This window comes from Ranitomeya imitator, chromosome 6 (assembly GCF_032444005.1).
Source record: "Ranitomeya imitator isolate aRanImi1 chromosome 6, aRanImi1.pri, whole genome shotgun sequence".
In the NCBI taxonomy this organism is placed as follows: Eukaryota; Metazoa; Chordata; class Amphibia; order Anura; family Dendrobatidae; genus Ranitomeya; species Ranitomeya imitator.
The window spans coordinates 307,499,210-307,520,956 of NC_091287.1; the positions used below are offsets into that span (position 1 = coordinate 307,499,210).

Consider the following 21,747-nt stretch of genomic DNA (forward strand, 5'->3'; position numbering starts at 1 on the left):
AAAACATCAAAGCGTCAAGACCGGAAACTTAAAGCAATATGTCTCCAAAACAGGAAATGCACAACAAAACAAATGAGGAACGAATGGGAGGAAACTGGAGTCAATTTCTGTGCCCGAACTGTAAGAAACTGCCTAAAGGAAATGGGATTTACATACAGAAAAGCTAAACGAAAGTCATCATTAACACCTAAACAGAAAAAAACAAGGTTACAATGGGCTAAGGAAAAGCAATCGTGGACTGTGGATGACTGGATGAAAGTCATATTCAGTGATGAATCGCAAATCTGCATTGGGCAAGATGATGATGCTGGAACTTTTGTTTGGTGCTATTCCAATTAGATTTATAAAGATGACACAGTCATTGATGATATGGGGCTGCATGTCAGGTAAAGGCACTGGGGAGATGACTGTCATTAAATCTTCAATAAATGCACAAGTTTATGTTGATATGTTTGACACTTTTCTTCTCCCATCAATTGAAAGCATGTTTGGGTATGATGAAATAATTTTTCAAGATGATAATGCATCCTGCCATAGAGCAAAAACTGTGAAAACATTCCTTGAAAAAAGACACATAAGGTCAATGTCATGGCCTGCAAATAGTCCGGATCTCAATTCAATTGAAAATTTTTGGTGGAAGTTGAAGAAAATGGTCCATGACAAGGCTCCAACCTGCAAAGCTGATCTGGCATCAGCAATCAGAGAAAGTTGGAGCCAGATTGATGAGGAGTACTGTTTGACACTCAATAAGTCCATGCCTCAGAGACTGCAAGCTGTAATAAAAGTCAGAGGTGGTGCAACAAAATACTAGTGATGTGTTGGGAGTGTTTTTTGTTTGTTTTTTCATGATTCCAGAATTTTTTCCCACATAATTTAGCGAGTCCATAATTTTTCCCCTCTGCTTGTTCTAAAAAATGTAACCATTACTGACTACAACATTTTTTGTTCTTGATTTTTTTTTAGTGTTTATTAGTGATGATCGAGTATACTCGTTGCTCGGATTTTCCCACGCACGCTCAGGTGATCTCCGAGTATTTGTCACTGCTCGGAGATTTAGTTTTCATCGCCTCAGCTGAATGTATTTCAGCTACTAGCCAGCTTTGATTACATGTGGGGATTCCCTAGCAACCCCCACATGTACTCAGGCTGTCTAGTAGCTGTAAATCATTCAGCTGCCGCGATGAAAACTAAATCTCCGAGCAGTTACAAATACTCTGAGATCACCCAAGCGTGCTCGGGAAAACCCGGGCAACGAGTACACTCGCTCATCACTAGTGTTTATTAAAGGCAGAAAGTTGTCATTTGAAATGACTGTAGTTTTGTGCCATGTCTGCAATCTCCTTTTTTTCTAAAAAATTAAACAACTGAATGAACATCCTCCAAGGGCGGTGATTACAGTACATAATTTTTGCCAGGGGTTGTATGTGTCAAAATCACTCAGGAGGAAAATGGAGTGGAGTTGTGCCAAATTTTGCAAATTTTTTTTGAAAAGTTGCACTTAATGAATCAGTCTAAAACATCTGGAAAAGCCACATTGATGAAAAAAATCAGAAAACTAACTCAACCACAAAAGATAACTTAAAAAAAAGGGTGAAAATTGTTTGATGAATTTGTTGCTAATCAAAATGTCACTAGTTGAGAGGTATTCACACCAAAACTGGCAGAAATGCAAAGATGAATCAGGACCTCAGTGTTTTGTAAACCTGAAATGGTTAAGACACTGAGGCCGGCGGGATCACACATACCAGAAACACGGCCGAGTCTTGGATGTTAATACCCGACACTGCCGCCGGCAACTGGGAGCAGAGCGTACGGCTCCATGTATTGCTATGCGGCCGCACGCTCCGATCCGAGTGCCGGTGGCAGTGCTGGGTATTGATGTGTGAGATTCGGCCGAGTTTCTCGCAAGTCTCACCCTGGCCTTAAACTGAACATGTGAACATGGTAGTTTTACAAAAGAAATGATTAGTAAGAGACTTTCAAACGTTTTCTGAGTATCCTTATAGGTGTCTCTTGGAACACACAGGCTCCAGAAACACCTTAAATAAAACGTCATGTGAACAATTCCTATCCGGTTTCCATCGTGGTGCTCATCCTTGTTTTTTTTTTTTTTTTGACCGGATTTGCAAATGTGCAATCAACTCAATACTATTAGGGTATGTGCACACGTTGCGTTTTTTGCAGCGGATTTGACGCTGCGGATCCACAGCAGTTTTCCATGCGGTGTACAGTACAATGTTAACCTATGGAAAACAAAAACCACTGTGCACATGCTGCGGAAAAAACCGCGCGGAAACGCTGCGGTTTATTTTCCGCAGCATGTCAATTCTTTGTGTGGAATCCGCAGCGGTTTGGCACCTGCTCCATGTTAAAAATTCGCACGTGTCTAAAACCGCAGTGGAAACCACACAAAAAAACGCGATCAATCCGCAGTACTTTTTGCACTGCGGATTTAATCAAATCCACTGCGGAAAATTCCGCAACGGAATCCGCAGTGTGTGCACATGGCCTTAGTATTTATTATTATAGCGCCATTTATTTCATGGTTTATTACATGTATAAAGGGGTATCTATATATACTATGCAGCATCAATAGTAAAAACATATAATGTTAAAAATAATTTAAAAAAATAAAAAATCATTATATACTCACCCTCCTGTGGCCCCCGGATCCAGCCCAGACCTTTCCCGCTCCTCGCGCGCTGCTCCGGTCCCCAGCAGCTATATTGTATTATTCTAAAATCTTCATAAATAAACTGCATACATATTCTAGAATACCCGATGCGTTAGAATCGGGCCACCATCTACTACATAATAAAAAAACAAGTACAATAATCATGAACAATACAAGTTGTTATTATTATTATTATTTATTATTATAGCGACATTTATTCCATGGCTCTTTACATGTGAGGAGGGGTATACATAAAAACAGATACAATAATCTTGAACAATACAAGTCACAACTGGTACAGGAGGAGAGAGGACCCTGCCTGCGAGGGCTCACAATCTACAAGGGATGGGTGAGGATACAGTAGGTAAGGATAGAGCTGGTCGTGCAGTGGTTTGGTCGATCGGTGATTACTGCAGGTTTGTAGGCTTCCCAGAATAGGTAGGTCTTCAGGTTCTTTTTGAAGGTTTTGATGGTAGGTGAGAGTCTGATATGTTGTGGTAGAGAGTTCCAGAGTAGGGGTGATGCGCGAGAGAAATCTTGTATGCGATTGTGGGAAGAGGAGAGTAGAGAAGGTGATCTTGTGAGGATCGGAGGTTGCGTGCAGGAAAGTACCGGGAGACGAGGTCACAGATGTATGGAGGACACAGGTTGTGGATGGCTTTGTATGTCATGGTTAGGCTTTTGTACTGGAGTCTCTAGGTAATGGGGAGCCAGTGAAGGGATTGACAGAGGGGAGAGGCCGGGGAATAGCGGGGGGACAGGTGGATTATTCGGGCAGCTGAGTTTAGAATAGATTAGAGGGGTGCAAGAGTGTTCGGGGGGAGGCCACAGAGCAGGAGCTTACAGTAGTCGAGGCGGGAGATGATGAGGGCAGGGACTAGGGTTTTTGCAGATTCTTGGTTTAGGAATGTACGAATCCGTGAAATATTTTTGAGTTGAAGGTGGCAGGAAGTGGAAAGGGCTTGGATATGCGGTTTGAAGGAGAGATCAGTGTCAAGGATTACCCCGAGACAGCGAGCTTCTGGGACTGGGGAGAGTGGACAGCTGTTTACTGTAATGGATAGGTTCGTTGGGGGGATCGCGTGAGATGGGGGAAAGACAATGAATTCAAAACAGCTGACATGTGCCTGGAAAGATATGGGATCAGCGCTGGGGCCCACATCAAAGATATTATTATTCCCAACGTCGGAAAGGGGTTAAGGAAGCGCTGCCATGATCTTATTTTCCCCTAAAAATGTGTGTTTGTATATGCTGTAGTATCAATGTCTTAATATACTGACCTATCACTGTCTTTTCTGTTATCTAGCGCCGTTCCACTCCTCTTCTCAGTGATGTCACCGCTCTTCAGACTCTGTGGGTCATACAGCATTCTTTAATGCTGTAGATAAGACGCTGATGTTACCTGAAAGAGGAGAAAAAGAGGTTAGATTATACTCACCCAGGGGCGGTCCTGCTCCGATGGATATCTCAGGTCCAGAACAGCGCCTCCTATCTTCATTCCATGACGTCCTCTTCTGGTCTTCACGCCGCGGCGGTCAGAGAGGCCCGGCACCTGCGCACTGCAGTACTTTGCTCTGCCTTCAACAGGGCAGACAAAGTACGCCTGCGCCGGAGACACGGCGTGAAGACCAGAAGAGGACGTCATGAAATGAAGATAGGAGGCGCCGGAGCGGACCTGAGACACCCATTTGACCGGAGCGCAGCGGGACTGTCCCTGGGTGAGTATAATCTAACCTCCTTTTCTCCTCTTTCAGGTTACAACGGGGGCTTATCTACAGCAGTACAGAATGCTGTAGATAAGCCCCTGATGACGGTGAGCTTACCTCACCATCGATTTTGGGGGTGACAGGTTCCCTTTAAATCAACACTCCAGCATTTTTTTTACTTCATCTATCGCTGGAGTGGTGCAACTAATCTAAGTTCCTTGAATCTAGTATTATACTTACCAACCGCAATGTTCAACCGTTTCTGGCGCCTTCATCTTATGACCGCAACTTCTAACTGCTCGTAAGTCAGAGGAGAGGTAATGGTCACAAGTTCGCACGGCTAATCTATTAGAGCTTTGTTCTGGCTCTCATAGACTTGCAGTGAGTTGTGACTTCAGGATCGCACCAGCAAACATTGGAGCAATTCGACAAGTCACAAACTTCTGGAAACCGGTGTGGAGCAGTTCCCATAACAGAAGACTGTAGCTGGTGAATATGATACGAGGTGCCCGGGACTTAGATTAGTGGCACCGCTCCAGCACTGCAATAAAAAAGAAAAACAAACGCTGGAGTGGTGCTATAATCACAGTTAGCACATGGATAGCACACTGATGCCATTCATGTGGTGTCCATGATTTTCACAGTCCCTTGGATTTATCTGGGTAACTTTGACCTGTGTCTCTGATCAAAAACGGACATGCGTTTCCCTGTGGGGAACTCACACTGAGCATATGCTATATACTTCCCCAATTCCAAAACATGAAAAGGATATATATTAGTGATGAGCAAACGTGCTTGGCTAAGGCGTTACCCAAGCATGCTCATATGCTAACCGAGTGTCTTCGAACTGCTTGAAAATTATGCTTGAAAATTATGTTCGAGACCCCACGGCTGCATGTCTCATGGCTGTCTAACAGCCACAACACATGCATGCAGGGATTGCCTAACAAGCGGGAAATCCCTGCATGTGTTGCAGCTGTCTAACAGCTGTGAGACAAGCAGTCACAGGGACTCAGAACGTATTTTTTTGTGCACGCCGAAGACACTCTGTTAAAATATAAGCATGTTTGGATAACGCCTTATCCAGGCACATTCGCTCATCACTAATATATATCCTGGTACGGTCATTGCCAGCTCCACAATAACATCAAAAGGAACCCCTACTAGCTGCCACAACCAGTCGTTTATGCAGGCCGACTGGACACTCGTTACAGGTGCTGTATGGCTTCAGGGGTGCGGTTTACAGAGCAAGAGGAATAGAGCTAATACATTTTATATATTTAATGCAGAAAGGTAGGTAGTGTGTATAAAAATAAAAAAAAATACAAATATGATGCAAAATGCAAGCAAAACAATACGATATACAATTACATAAAATAAAAAGGAATAACAAAAGAGAATTACTAAGCCTGATATTGCAGGAGTGGTTCTTATCTTTATGGAGGGAAGCACTCCGATTAGGAAAACGAAACACTCTCACAGCAGACTCATGTCTTCCAGAATGAACAAAGACAGAGACCCAAATTTTCAATTTTATTAGCTCAAGGATACGCCCGCATACCTCCCCTTGATAAGCTCATGTGGTTGCTGGTTGTGGGATGTGCTAGGCCTTTTAGAATTTTATTAGATCCCCAACTTACAGGGTATATTTGCCCCTGGAGGTCCCATGCGATGGATATTGGTGTCATGTTTCTTATCGTGATTTTACCTATCTATAGGAATGAAACATGACATGGATAGCATCGTGCATTAGACCTATATTAAGTTGGAGAGATTCTTCCAGCCTTATGGTGATGTGAGTGAATGCACTATGTCTGTCCCTTTGCTACAATGCAGACAATATATCTCCCATAAATATCGGATTGATGCAAAACCCCATTATTCATCACTGACCGTTGGCTCCAAAACATCTAAAAAGATTTTGATCAGAGGAAGCACTTTGGTTTGAAAGCGTACTTCACCTCTGCATAAACAAATCTCAGACTTGCTGTCTTTTCCCAGAACAAATCTCCTGTGGTCATTACCTGTTCACTGCAGGAGGCCCCTACTTCAATGGAGTTTGAAGTGTTATCTATCTCAGTTCCCTTTGTTTAATTCATTTCTCTCTTCCCTAGTTATAATTAGTTCAATGTGAGGGTTATATGTCCCCTCTCTGGAGTACGTCTGCATTTTTAATTTTTCTCTGAGATTGACATAAAATATTTATTTTAGTATTTTTCTCAGTATCGAATTAGGAATCAGAACTCTGTTGCATATCTTGTTTAGAAGACAATGAATGCAGGAAGGGTATGGTCTCACCACATATGTACTGGGTTTTCATAAAATGTTATGCACATGAGATTTTAAGAAATCTTATGTACGAGCTATGGAAACATCCGCAGCATAACTTGACTAACTACCAGAATTTGGCAATTTTTACAGTGTATGTTACTGCTGATCTTTTGCAATTCAAAGGCTGAAAAGCACGGCATAACCAGACAATTTCCTCAGCTACATCAGCTGCCATATGTATTGAAGCAGATCTCACTTCAACAGGTCCACAGTTGAAATGTCTATTGTGTGCATATTCTAAGCTGCACTCTACATTGTCAGAACAGTGTTTGAAATTATAAGAAATCTCACGCACTTGCTGCACATTTTAGGGTAGGTGCACAGAGTCTGTAAACGCTGCGGTTTGGATGCTGCGTACTTGCACAGTGTCCAACCCACAGCGTCCAGATGTTACAGCATAGTGGATGGGATTTCAAGAAATCCCATGCCCACAGTGGTTGCATAGACTCCTGCGGATCACCCGCGGAGACCGACATGCAGCGCATCTTTCCAGACCGCATGTCAAGATAAATTTCACTTGTGCAATATATTGGATGCGGTGAATCCGCATGGTTCAATGAACATATGTGGAATCACCTGCATTCAATAGCCGTCAGAGCTTTGGACACAGCAGACATGTGCTGCGTTGAAAGCTTCAAATTACCGACCGTGTGCACCTACCCTTACTCTTTGCATTGAAAGCATTTGCTTCAGATCTCAACTCCTGCAGCTTTTTTCAATTTATGTTGCTTTTATACAGCGGATTAATTAAGTTTTGAACACGACACCAGTTTTTTTAGTAAATATTCTAAGAGTGCTATTGACATGAAATGCTCACCAGATGTCGGTAACAACCCATCCAATTGACACAGGCAAAGAAGTCAAACCATAGATGTCCATACATTAAGTTATGTGTAATAATGAGTATAATCTATAATATAACGCTGGGAGCGTCACTCTGTCCGAAGCCTTTATAGACTGCGCAAGCGCTGGCGCAGTCTGGACCCCACAGAATGACGCTCCCAGGAGATCGTGGTATGCGTAAACACTGAAAGCACACCGCGATCTCCAATGGAGAGGCAGGGACCGCCAGGAGGGTAAGTATCGGCTATATTCACCTGTCCCCCATTCCAGCGCTGCGTGCGGCTCCGTCTCCGTGTCCCGGTCCTCTGCCTGTGACGTTCAGTTCAGAGGGCGCGATGACGTGCTTAATGCGCGCCGCCCTCTGACTGACCAGTCACAGCCAGAGGACCCGGAAGATGGCAGCGCGCAGCGGTGGAACGGGGCAAGGTGAATATAGCAAGTGTCGGGGGCCTGAGCTAGCGGCGATACCGGCACCTGACCCCCACAGCACGCCGGTGTCCCCGCCTGCTCAGGCCCCCCAGCACTCGGCGCCCAGCGACGATAGGTGAGTATGGTATTTTTTTTTTATATATATTGCAGCAGCATACGGGGCATATACAATAGAGCATCTTATGGGGGCCATAAAACATAATGGAGCAGTGTACGGGGGCATATACCATGGAGCATCTTATGGGGGCCATAAACCTTTATGGAGCAGTGTACGGGGGCATATACCATGGAGCATCTTATGGGGGCCATAAACCTTTATGGAGCAGTGTACGGGGGCATATACCATGGAGCATCTTATGGGGGCCATAAACCTTTATGGAACAGCGTACGGGGCATACACTATGGAGCATCTTATGGGGCCATCAACCATAATGGAGCAGTGTACGAGGGCATATACTATGGAGCATCTTATGGGGGCCATAAACCTTTATGGAGCAGTGTACGGGGCATATACTATGGAGCATCTTATTGGGGCCATCAACCTTTATGGAGCAGTGTACGGGGCATATACTATGGAGCATCTTATGGGGGCCATAAACCTTTATGGAGCAGCGTATGGGGCATATGGATGGGAGCAGCAAATTAAAGAACGATGGCGCAGGATGGGAGCAGCACATAACAGAACGGGGGCGCAGGATGGGAGCAGCACATGACAGAATAGGGCAGCACATGGCAGAACGGGGGTGCAGGATGGAAGCAGCACATGACAGAACGGGGGCGCAGGATGGGAGCAGCACATGACAGAACGGGGAGCAGGATGGGGCAGCACATGACAGAACGGGGGCGCAGGATGGGAGCAGCACATGACAGGATGGGGGCGCAGGATGGGAGCAGCAAATGACAGAATGGAGGCGCAGGATGGGTGCAGCACTTGTCAGAATGGAGGCGCAGGATGGGTGCAGTACATGTCAGAATGCAGGCGCAGGATGGGTGCAGCACATGTCAGAATGGGGGCGCAGGATGGGAGCAGCACATGTCAGAATGGGGGCGCAGGATGGGAGCAGCACATGTCAGAATGGGGGCGCAGGATGGGAGCAGCACATGACAGGATGGGGACACAGGATGGGTGCAGCACATGACAGGATGGGGACGCAGGATGGGTGCAGCACATGACAGGATGGGGACGCAGGATGGAGCAGCACATGACAGGATGGGGACGCAGGATGGAGCAGCACATACCAGGATGGAGACCATATACCAATATAAATGCTCGCCACCTGGGCGTAGAACGGGTTCAATAGCTAGTGTGTAATAATGAGAAATGACAAAGGCTTTTGTACTAATTATTACATTTCAGTAAGAGTGTTCATTGCTTTTTCCCTGTGTCATTTCTCATTGTTACACAATTTAATTCATGGACGTCTATGGTTTGATTTCTTTGTCTGTGTGGATGGGTTGTTACCAACATCTGGTGAGAATTTAATACTGCCGTAGATATCACTGTACACCATTACGGTGTATTGCAAAAAAATAGAATTCTGTATTTCGTAACAGTTAAAGGCTCACACACAAGAATGCAGTCACAGTTAAAACCTTTCAGACGTAACAATTAACAGCATTTTTTTTCCATATAATTAATCTTTTTTTTTCCTTTAGGCAGTTTTCTTTTCTTTTGAAAAATGAATGAACTGAAATACAAATTTGAGCGAATCACGCCAACAACGCTACATATCCACACAGAGATTACAGCGACAAGTTTTTATGCATCTACTGCAGAAGATTTAGATGCCAGGATAGCCAACCTGGTGGAAGTATTTTTGCTGGAGGTTTATAGGTGCAAACTATGCCAGTTTACCAGCAGCTTGAAAAATAAAATATGTCTTCATATGTCAGACGTGCATCAGCTGGATCAAACTCCTCTGGCATCAGAATGCACTGAACACGAAGAAAGTGATTCTTATGGTATTGGAGAGGAAATGAGTCAAGAAAACAAGGAGAACGAGGAAAACTTGGAAAAAATGCCCTTCTTGTACAGAATGTTGAACACTCTGAGCCCAACGTCCTGTGATATGAGTCTTGGGGACCAAAATGTGGGTACAAATATGGTCAGTGCAAGTGATGTGAATTCATTATTTGATGGAGAGCAGTCAGAGTTTCCCATGGATGAATCTATGCCAAGTGACTGCATTCCACTTTCGAGCTCTGCTAATTCTCCCAAAAGTAAAGATGAAGATGATGCTCAATGCGAGCACCTCTTGTCTCTGGGTCTATACCGCATCTCTAACCTGAGACCCCTCTCTCTATCAACTGAAACAAAAGTTCCTGAAAGCAACTTGGTAAGAAAATCTGTAAGAACAAGGAGCAATATTAGAAAGCTTGCCAATCTACCCTCCTTGTCGACTGAACAGATCAAAGACAACGATAGCCACAAAAAAAGTTATAAGTGTGCTTCATGTCAACTTGAGTTTGAGACAAAAGACACCTACAAAGTACATACACAGTGCCACAATGATGGTGATGGGTTCACCTGCTTTTATTGTGGCCTCTTCATGAATGAATGGTACCCAATGGAAAAGCACATAAAAAGCCATCGTCTAGTAAGAAAGAGCTACCAATGTCAGGTATGTGGGAAACGGTTCATGACCCAGAGTGCATGGAAAAGCCACATGAGAGGCCATGATCAGAAGAGTGAACTGTTCTTGTGCACAAAGTGCCTTTTATCATTTGAAAGTGAAAGTGTTAGAAACCTGCATGTGACCTGTCATAACGAAGATGTCTTCAAGTGTTGTCAATGTGGACTTGTGGGTATGTGCTTAATATTTTTCCTAGGCAGCTTATGTTACTAGTTGCTCATTAATCACTCCAGTGTTGACATACCTTCCTTTTTTTTTCTATTCATGCTATGCATGATCACACTTAAATTTTAAAGGGGTCTTCTCAACTTTGAGGAGCTCTCCTGATTGTTGTAGGACATTTTGCTCCTGACTGATTTGACAGTTTGGACCGGAATCACTCTGCACTCCACGTTGCTGTTATGAGTTAGCTTTACTTCTGTAGCATGGGGAGAGCACAGCGGGGAAAAGCTTTGTCCAGTTATCTGGCCAGTTTCAGAGCAGCGCTTGCAAGCTCTATAGCGAAGAAATTGTAAGCACTATACTCCAATAGACTGCTGAGATGGCCAGTAACGCAAGAAACAAGCCGTAAACATAACATTAAAAAAATGCCCATTTAAAGAGGACCTGTTACGAGGGAAAAAGTGGCCAATATTTGCTCCAGCAGTAGTGATGAGCGAACATGCTCGTTTGATGTGTTATCCTAGTATCTTGCAATAAATACTGCTGGAGAAAAGAGCGCAATAGGGTCTTATCTGAGATCCAATTGGTTAGAAAGATCAGATTCTATTCACCAATTTGAGCCGAAAACAGGCTCAAAGATATATCCTGCTGCAACAGATCCACGGGTCCACTCGTGACCAGCTAGAGATAAAAAAAAGGGGGGCAAAACGTGGATTTAAACTGCGCTGCTGAATGATCCAAGGTCCAAATATGGATTTCTTCACGATTTAATGGCTACATATTTGTAACATAGTTAGGCCGAAAAAAGACATTTGTCCATCCAGTTCAGCCTATATTCCATCATAATAAATCCCCAGATCTACGTCCTTCTACAGAACCTAATAATTGTATGATACAATATTGTTCTGCTCCAGGAAGACATCCAGGCCTCTCTTGAACCCCTCAACTGAGTTCGCCATCACCACCTCCTCAGGCAAGCAATTCCAGATTCTCACTGCCCTAACAGTAAAGAATCCTCTTCTATGTTGGTGGAAAAACCTTCTCTCCTCCAGACGCAAAGAATGCCCCCTTGTGCCCGTCACCTTCCTTGGTATAAACAGATCCTCAGCGAGATATTTGTATTGTCCCCTTATATACTTATACATGGTTATTAGATCGCCCCTCAGTCGTCTTTTTTCTAGACTAAATAATCCTAATTTCGCTAATCTATCTGGGTATTGTAGTTCTCCCATCCCCTTTATTAATTTTGTTGCCCTCCTTTGTACTCTCTCTAGTTCCATTATATCCTTCCTGAGCACCGGTGCCCAAAACTGGACACAGTACTCCATGTGCGGTCTAACTAGGGATTTGTACAGAGGCAGTATAATGCTCTCATCATGTGTATCCAGACCTCTTTTACATAGTAACATAGTAACATAGTTAGTAAGGCCGAAAAAAGACATTTGTCCATCCAGTTCAGCCTATATTCCATTATAATAAATACCCAGATCTACGTCCTTCTACAGAACCTAATAATTGTATGATACAATATTGTTCTGCTCCAGGAAGACATCCAGGCCTCTCTTGAACCCCTCGACTGAGTTCGCCATCACCACCTCCTCAGGCAAGCAATTCCAGATTCTCACTGCCCTAACAGTAAAGAATCCTCTTCTATGTTGGTGGAAAAACCTTCTCTCCTCCAGACGCAAAGAATGCCCTCTTGTGCCCGTCACCTTCCTTGGTATAAACAGATCCTCAGCGAGATATTTGTATTGTCCCCTTATATACTTATACATGGTTATTAGATCGCCCCTCAGTCGTCTTTTTTCTAGACTAAATAATCCTAATTTCGCTAATCTATCTGGGTATTGTAGTTCTCCCATCCCCTTTATTAATTTTGTTGCCCTCCTTTGTACTCTCTCTAGTTCCATTATATCCTTCCTGAGCACCGGTGCCCAAAACTGGACACAGTACTCCATGTGCGGTCTAACTAGGGATTTGTACAGAGGCAGTATAATGCTCTCATCATGTGTATCCAGACCTCTTTTAATGCACCCCATGATCCTGTTTGCCTTGGCAGCTGCTGCCTGGCACTGGCTGCTCCAGGTAAGTTTATCATTAACTAGGATCCCCAAGTCCTTCTCCCTGTCAGATTTACCCAGTGGTTTCCCGTTCAGTGTGTAATGGTGATATTGATTCCCTCTTCCCATGTGTATAACCTTACATTTATCATTGTTAAACCTCATCTGCCACCTTTCAGCCCAAGTTTCCAACTTATCCAGATCCATCTGTAGCAGAATACTATCTTCTCTTGTATTAACTGCTTTACATAGTTTTGTATCATCTGCAAATATCGATATTTTACTGTGTAAACCTTCTACCAGATCATTAATGAATATGTTGAAGAGAACAGGTCCCAATACTGACCCCTGTGGTACCCCACTGGTCACAGCGACCCAGTTAGAGACTATACCATTTATAACCACCCTCTGCTTTCTATCACTAAGCCAGTTACTAACCCATTTACACACATTTTCCCCCAGACCAAGCATTCTCATTTTGTGTACCAACCTCTTGTGCGGCACGGTATCAAACGCTTTGGAAAAATCGAGATATACCACGTCCAATGACTCACCGTGGTCCAGCCTATAGCTTACCTCTTCATAAAAACTGATTAGATTGGTTTGACAGGAGCGATTTCTCATAAACCCATGCTGATATGGAGTTAAACAGTTATTCTCATTGAGATAATCCAGAATAACATCCCTCAGAAACCCTTCAAATATTTTACCAACAATAGAGGTTAGACTTACTGGCCTATAATTTCCAGGTTCACTTTTAGAGCCCTTTTTGAATATTGGCACCACATTTGCTATGCGCCAGTCCTGCGGAACAGACCCTGTCGCTATAGAGTCACTAAAAATAAGAAATAATGGTTTATCTGTTACATTACTTAGTTCTCTTAGTACTCGTGGGTGTATGCCATCCGGACCCGGAGATTTATTTATTTTAATCTTATTTAGCCGGTTTCGCACCTCTTCTTGGGTTAGATTGGTGACCCTTAATATAGGGTTTTCATTGTTTCTTGGGATTTCACCTAGCATTTCATTTTCCACCGTGAATACCGTGGAGAAGAAGGTGTTTAATATGTTAGCTTTTTCCTCGTCATCTACAACCATTCTTTCCTCACTATTTTTTAAGGGGCCTACATTTTCAGTTTTTATTCTTTTACTATTGATATAGTTGAAGAACAGTTTGGGATTAGTTTTACTCTCCTTAGCAATGTGCTTCTCTGTTTCCTTTTTGGCAGCTTTAATTAGTTTTTTAGATAAAGTATTTTTCTCCCTATAGTTTTTTAGAGCTTCAATGGTGCTATCCTGCTTTAGTAGTGCAAATGCTTTCTTTTTACTGTTAATTGCCTGTCTTACTTCTTTGTTTAGCCACATTGGGTTTTTCCTATTTCTAGTCCTTTTATTCCCACAAGGTATAAACCGCTTACACTGCCTATTTAGGATGTTCTTAAACATTTCCCATTTATTATCTGTATTCTCATTTCTGAGGATATTGTCCCAGTCTACCAGATTAAGGGCATCTCTAAGCTGTTCAAACTTTGCCTTCCTAAAGTTCAATGTTTTTGTGACTCCCTGACAAGTCCCCCTAGTGAAAGACAGGTGAAACTGCACAATATTGTGGTCGCTATTTCCTAAATGCCCAACCACCTGCAGATTTGTTATTCTGTCAGGTCTATTAGATAGTATTAGGTCTAAAAGTGCTGCTCCTCTGGTTGGATTCTGCACCAATTGTGAAAGATAATTTTTCTTGGTTATTAGCAGAAACCTGTTGCCTTTATGGGTTTCACAGGTTTCTGTTTCCCAGTTAATATCCGGGTAGTTAAAGTCCCCCATAACCAGGACCTCATTATGGGTTGCAGCTTCATCTATCTGCTTTAGAAGTAGACTTTCCATGCTTTCTGTTATATTTGGGGGTTTGTAACAGACCCCAATGAGAATTTTGTTACCATTTTTCCCTCCATGAATTTCAACCCATATGGACTCGACATCCTCATTCCCTTCGCTAATATCCTCCCTTAAAGTGGACTTTAGACAAGACTTTACATAGAGACAAACCCCTCCTCCTCTCCGATTTTTACGATCCTTTCTAAACAGACTGTAACCCTGTAAGTTAACTGCCCAGTCATAGCTTTCATCTAACCATGTCTCGGTTATTCCCACTATGTCAAAGTTACCTGTAGATATTTCTGCTTCTAGTTCTTCCATCTTGTTTGTCAGGCTTCTGGCGTTTGCGAGCATGCAGTTCAGAGGATTTTGTTTTGTTCCAATCTCCTCACTGTGGATTGTTTTAGAAATGTTCTTACCTCCCTTCTGAGTATGTTTTCCTGGGTCGTCTTTGTTCGAGTCTAATGTTTTTCTTCCCGTCCCCTCTTCTTCTAGTTTAACGCCCTCCTGATGAGTGTAGCGAGTCTTCTGGCGAATGTGTGTTTCCCAGGTTTGTTGAGGTGTAGTCCGTCTCTGGCGAGGAGTCCATCATACCAGTAATTCACACCGTGGTCCAGGAATCCAAATCCTTGTTGTCTGCACCATCGTCTTAGCCAGTTGTTTGCATCAAGGATCCTGTTCCATCTCCTGGTGCCATGCCCGTCTACTGGAAGGATAGAAGAAAAAACTACCTGTGCATCCAGTTCCTTTACTTTCTTCCCCAACTCTTCAAAGTCCTTGCAGATTGTCGGTAGGTCCTTCCTTGCCGTGTCATTGGTGCCAACATGTATCAGAAGAAATGGGTGGACGTCCTTGGAGCTGAAGAGCTTTGGTATCCTATCGGTCACATCCTTGATCATCGCACCTGGAAGGCAGCATACTTCTCTTGCAGTTATGTCCGGTCTGCAGATGGCTGCTTCTGTGCCTCTCAGTAGTGAGTCTCCCACCACCACCACTCTTCGTTGCTTCTTGGCTGTACTTTTTGCTGTCACTTGTTGCTGTGTGCCCTTTTCTTTTTTGCTTGCTGGTATTGCTTCATTCTTAGGTGTGCCATCTTCATCCTCTACAAAGATTTGATATCGGTTCTTCAGTTGTGTGGTTGGTGATTTCTCCATGGTCTTCTTGCTTCTTTTGGTCACATGCTTCCACTCATCTGCTTTTGGAGGTTCTCTGACACTTTTTGCACCTTCTGTGACCAGTAGAGATGCTTCTGTTCTGTCTAGAAAGTCTTCATTCTCTTTGATGAGTTTCAAAGTTGCTATTCTTTCTTCCAGACCCCGCACCTTTTCTTCTAAAAGGGCCACTAGTCTACACTTCTGACAGGTGAAATTGGATTCTTCTTCTGGTCGATCTGTGAACATGTAGCACATGCTGCAGCTCACCATGTAGGTTGTCACATCTGCCATGTTGCTCCTAGATCCTGCTGACTTCCTGTGTGTTTTCCTTCTTGTGTAATCTACTCAGCCAAGCTCTCTTGCAATAATGTCCTACAGGCAAAAATTTGCTTCTCCCAGAAGGCACCTGGAATATGCAAATTAGCCTCCTGAAGCTTGAATCCCTGGTTTGGTGATGCTTTCGAAGCAGCTGGTCCCGGCTGTACCCAACGATCTTCTAGCTTAGGGAGACTTCGCTTCTCCCAGAAGGCACCTGGAATATGCAAATTAGCCTCCTGAAGCTTGAATCCCTGGTTTGGTGATGCTTTCGAAGCAGCTGGTCCCGGCTGTACCCAACGATCTTCTAGCTTAGGGAGACTTCGCTTCTCCCAGAAGGCACCTGGAATATGCAAATTAGCCTCCTGAAGCTTGAATCCCTGGTTTGGTGATGCTTTCGAAGCAGCTGGTCCCGTCTGTACCCAACGATCTTCTAGCTTAGGGAGACTTCGCTTCTCCCAGAAGGCACCTGGAATATGCAAATTAACCTCCTGAAGCTTGAATCCCTGGTTTTAATGCACCCCATGGTCCTGTTTGCCTTGGCAGCTGCTGCCTGGCACTGGCTGCTCCAGGTAAGTTTATCATTAACTAGGATCCCCAAGTCCTTCTCCCTGTCAGATTTACCCAGTGGTTTCCCATTCAGTGTGTAATGGTGATATTGATTCCTTCTTCCCATGTGTATAACCTTACATTTATCATTGTTAAACCTCATCTGCCACCTTTCAGCCCAAGTTTGCAACTTATCCAGATCCATCTGTAGCAGAATACTATCTTCTCTTGTATTAACTGCTTTACATAGTTTTGTATCATCTGCAAATATCGATATTTTACTGTGTAAACCTTCTACCAGATCATTAATGAATATGTTGAAGAGAACAGGTCCCAATACTGACCCCTGCGGTACCCCACTGGTCACAGCGACCCAGTTAATATTATTAATATTTGGACCTTGAATCATTCAGCAGTGCAGTTTAAATCCACGTTTTACCCCCTTTTTTTATCTGAGTATCGTGGACATGCTTGGATAATATTTTCAAGACCCTGCGGCTGCATGTTTTGTGATGGGAGACAGCCGCATCACATGTGGGCATTGCCTAACAAACAGATAATCCTCAGGTGTTGCGGCTCTGTTCTGCCACAAAACATGCAGCTGCAGGGTCTCAAATATTATCCGAGCACACCCAAGATACTCAGATAACACCTTCACGTCCCTCCCTTTGATGCAGGCTCCAGCGCTGAGCCCACATCTTTCCGGCACATGACAGCAGATTTCATCAGCTGTCATGTGCCCCTAACAATCGCAATCCACCTGCTTCTGTTAACATGTTAAATGCTGCTGTCAATCTCTGACAGTGGAATTTAATTTTCAAAAACCAGATCCGCTTCACAAACCCCGCCTATCGGCGACCCTTTCACCGGGGCCGATGGGTTGGCATGAAAGCTGAGGGTCTGTAGAAGAACCCGTGCATGTCATTGCAGATCTCATATGAACGCTGTCTTTTGGCCAGCGTTCACAGGAGATGATGATTACATATACCAAGATGATGCCTTGGTATATGTAGCACAAGCAATTGGAAGAGTGTACTAAGCAAGTAAAAAGTAGGACAAAAATGTTTTAAAAATATATTTAAAAAATTAAAAAAATAAAGTTTAAATCATCTCCCTTTTGCATCATTCAAAATAAAACAAATGAAACACATATTTTGTATCGATGTTTTCAGAATTGTCCAATGTATCAAAATATAAAAACAATTAATCCGATCAGTAAACGACATAACAAGAAATAGGATCAAAATGCCAGAATTACGTTTTTTGGCCGCCGCACGTAAAGTAAAATGCAATAACAGGTGATCAAAACATCATATCTACCCCAAAATGGTATAAATAAAATCGCCAGCTCGGTGCGCAAAAAGTAAGCCCTCAACCTGCCCCAGATCCCGAAAAGCGGAGACTCTGCAGGTCTCTTAAAATGGCTTTTTTTTTTCTTACAAACTTTTAATTTTTTTTTCACCATTTACCTAAAAAAAAAAAAAAAAAGAACTTATACATGTTTGGTATATGTGAACTCGTAAAGACCTGGAGAATAATAATGGCAGGTCAGTTTCAGCATTTAGTGAATACGATAAATAAAAAACCCAAAAAACAACTGTAGACTTGCACTTTTTTTTTGCAATTTCAATGCACTTGGAATTTTTTTCCAGTACACTATATGGGAAAATCAATGGTGGTGTTCAAAAGTAAAAGCCCTCACATGGCCATTTTGATGGAAAAGTAAACAAGTTATGGCTGTGGGAAGAAGGGGAGCAAAAAAAAAGTGCAAAAATGGAAAGTCGCAAGGTCGTGAAGGGGTTAAAAAAAATCTGTAAAATAAAATCTGTAAAAAAAAAAGTTTAAGGGCACATGAAAATCACTGCCAGTATACAGATGATACTTGTACAATATGTGTGTTGTCCTTTATTAACCCTTTAGTGACATAGCCAATATGGTACTTAATGACAAGTTAATTTTTACAGTTCTGACCGCTGTCACTTTATGAGGTTATAGCTCTAGAACGCTCCAGCGTATCCCACTGATTTGGAGACTGTTTTTCGTTACATACTGTACTTCATGTTAGTGGTAAAATTTCTTCGATATAACTTGCGTTTATTTATGAAAAAAATGGAAATTTGGCAAAAATTTTTGAAAATTTGGCAATTTTGTACCCTTAAATCAGAGTGGTGTCACACAAAATAGTTAATAGGTAGCATTTCCCACATGTCAACTTTACATCAGCACAATTTTGGAAACATAATTTTTTTTGTTAGGACGTTACAAATTGACCACCGATTTTTCCAACAAAATTTACAAAACCATTTTTTTTTAGGGACCACCTCACATTTGAAGTGAGTTTGGGGGTTCAATATACCCAAAAGTGACACCATTCTAAAAACTGCACTCCTCAAGGTGCGCAAAACCTCATATAAGAAGTTTAGTAACCCTTCAGGTGCTTCACGAGAACTAAAGCAATGTGGAAGAAAAAATTAACATTTTACTTAATCCACCAAAAATGTAATTTGGAACCAATTTTTTTTTTTTTCACAAGGGTACCAGGAGAAAATGTACCACAAAATTTGTTATGCAATTTCTCCTGAGTATGCCGATACTCCATATGTGGGGGAAAGCCACTGTTTGGGCGCACGGCAGAGCTCAGAAGGTAGGGAGCACTATTTGACTTCTTGAACGCAAAATTGGCTGGAATCAATGGTGGTTCCATGTCGCGTTTGGAGACCCCCTGATGTGCCTAAACAGTGGAAACCCCTCAATTCTAACTCCATCCATAACCCCAACACAACCCTAACCCTAATCCCAACCATAACCGTAATCCCAATCATAACCACAACCCTAACTTTAGCCCAACTCTAACCCTAATGGAAAAATGGAAATAAATACATTTTTTTATGTTACTATTTTTCCTTAGTAAGGGGGTGATAAAGGGGGATTTATTTACTATTTTTTTATTTTGACCACTGTGATATGGTCTATCGCAGTGATCAAAATGAACCAATAGGAAAAATTTCCTACTTTTGCTAGGTGCCGGCCACTAAATCTAAGCGGGCGCACTGCACCCGCCATTTTCTCCCAGAAGAAGACGCCAACAACCCGCGGGACTTCACGGTGGTGGTGGTGGTGGGGGGTGCAGGGACTCTGGAGGTACCGAGGGGTTCAGGGGACCCCATTTCTCTCTCCTGTGATTTGTGCTCACATCAGAGGAGAGAGAAATTAAATGGGTAATTGGACTCCTTTTTTTTCGGTCGCCGTTGTACCGGTAATAACGGAGATCGCAACACTGGGGTCAGTAAAAACTGACCCAAATCATGTTCTCTTGGGGTCTTGGCTACCCCTGGTATCCGAGATCCTGGAGAAATTCCGATCCTGGGGGGTGCTATACACTTATTTCTCAGCGCCATTAAATAGTGGCGCTAAAGCATAAGTACCCTTAGCTGCCGCCATTAAAAGGCATATCAGCAGTGGTTAAGGGGTTAACATTGCAATGAATAGGAGACGTTTTGTCACTAATAAAACAATGATGGCGCAAACTGACACTGATGATACTCAGATCCAAAACTCTGATGTACAGTGGTCTGTGTTACATATTGTAGCAATCACGGACGTCTGAAGGAGATCTATTGGTGTTAAGGGATCGGGTATTGTGTATTTTGGATTAATTCAGCTCGAAAGATTATGTCTATGTTCAGTACTAGGGTTGAGCGACTTTTACTTTTATAGGATCGGGTCGGGTTTCACGAAACCCGACTTTTTCAAAAGTCGGGTCGAGTGAAATCGGCCGATCCTATAAAAAAGTCGGGGTCGGCCGAAACTCGAAACCCAATGCAGTGCATTGGGTTTCCAATGGTTCCCAGGGTCTGAAGGAGAGCAAACTCTCCTACAGGCCCTGCGATCCATATTTAAGTGTAAAATAAAGAACTAAAATAAAAAAAAATTGCTATACTCACCCTCGGACGCGCCCTGGTACTAACCGGGAACCTTCCCTCCTTCGAATCAGCACTTGAAGGGCCTTAGATGACGTCGCGGCTTGTGATTGGTCGCGCGACCAATCACAAACCGCGACGTCACCGCAAGGTCCTTCAAGCGCTGATTCTTAGGAAGGAAGGCTGCCGGAAAGAAGCAGGGCGCGTCCGAGGGTGAGTATATTCCTATTAGGTATATACTCACCCTCGGACGCGCCCTGCTTCTTTCCGGCAGCCTTCCTTCCTAAGAATCAGCGCTTGAAGGACCTTGCGGTGACGTCGCGGCTTGTGATTGGTCGCGCGAGCGGTCACATGGGCGGTCGCGCGACAAATCACAAGCCGCGACGTCATCTAAGGCCCTTCACACGCTGATTCGAAGGAAGAAAGGCTGCCATGTCATTATTCCTTCATTTTAAGGTGTTTACTGGCTAGCCAAGCAGTAGAGTGCTTTGATGCGTGCGATGGAGCATTGTCCTGCAGAAAAATTGTTTGTTTTTTTTAAAGCTGCTGAGTTTTTCTAGTAACACTGCTTGCAGAAACTCTTCAAAACCTAGCTCGCAGTTTGGAAATCGATTTTGAGTCCATCTTGGACCCAAAAAGGTCCAGTTAAGGATAAAAATGAAGGAAAAAAAGGTCCAGTTGGCTCATCTTTAATAATACCAGCCCATAGCAGTACCCGACCTTCACCTTGCTGGCATTTGAGTCAAAGTGGAGGTCTGTGCCTGTTAATGACCCGGCCAAGGGACACATCCATCTGGTCTGTCTAGAGCCAGTCTCATCTCATCAGTCCATTAAACCTTTGAATAATCCGTCTTCAAATATTTCTTGGCCCAGTCTTGACTTTGCACTTTGTGTATTGTTCAGTAGTGGTCGGGCTCCAGCCTCTTTACCTCGGCCATGTCTCTGAGTACTGAGCACCTTGTAGTCCAGCGGTTGCAGTTCTGGAATATGACAGCACTGGAGGACAAAGGGTTCCTGGTCACTTCACATTTGATTCTTCTCAAATCTTTGGCAGTTAATGTGAGTTTTTTTTCTCAATGTGTTTTTGCAAACCTGT

At 43.3% G+C, this 21,747-nt stretch overlaps 1 protein-coding gene across 1 annotated transcript in view; it reads left to right on the forward strand.

The window, feature by feature from the left end:
- LOC138642518 (gastrula zinc finger protein XlCGF26.1-like) overlaps positions 1-21,747 on the forward strand; it is a 103,467-nt gene that overhangs the window by 16,380 nt on the left and 65,340 nt on the right. The window contains exon 2 of the mRNA XM_069730723.1: positions 9,640-10,788. Coding sequence (XP_069586824.1) covers positions 9,663-10,788 — 1,126 coding nt within the window. The 5' untranslated portion in view covers positions 9,640-9,662. The remainder of the gene's footprint in view (positions 1-9,639; positions 10,789-21,747) is intronic.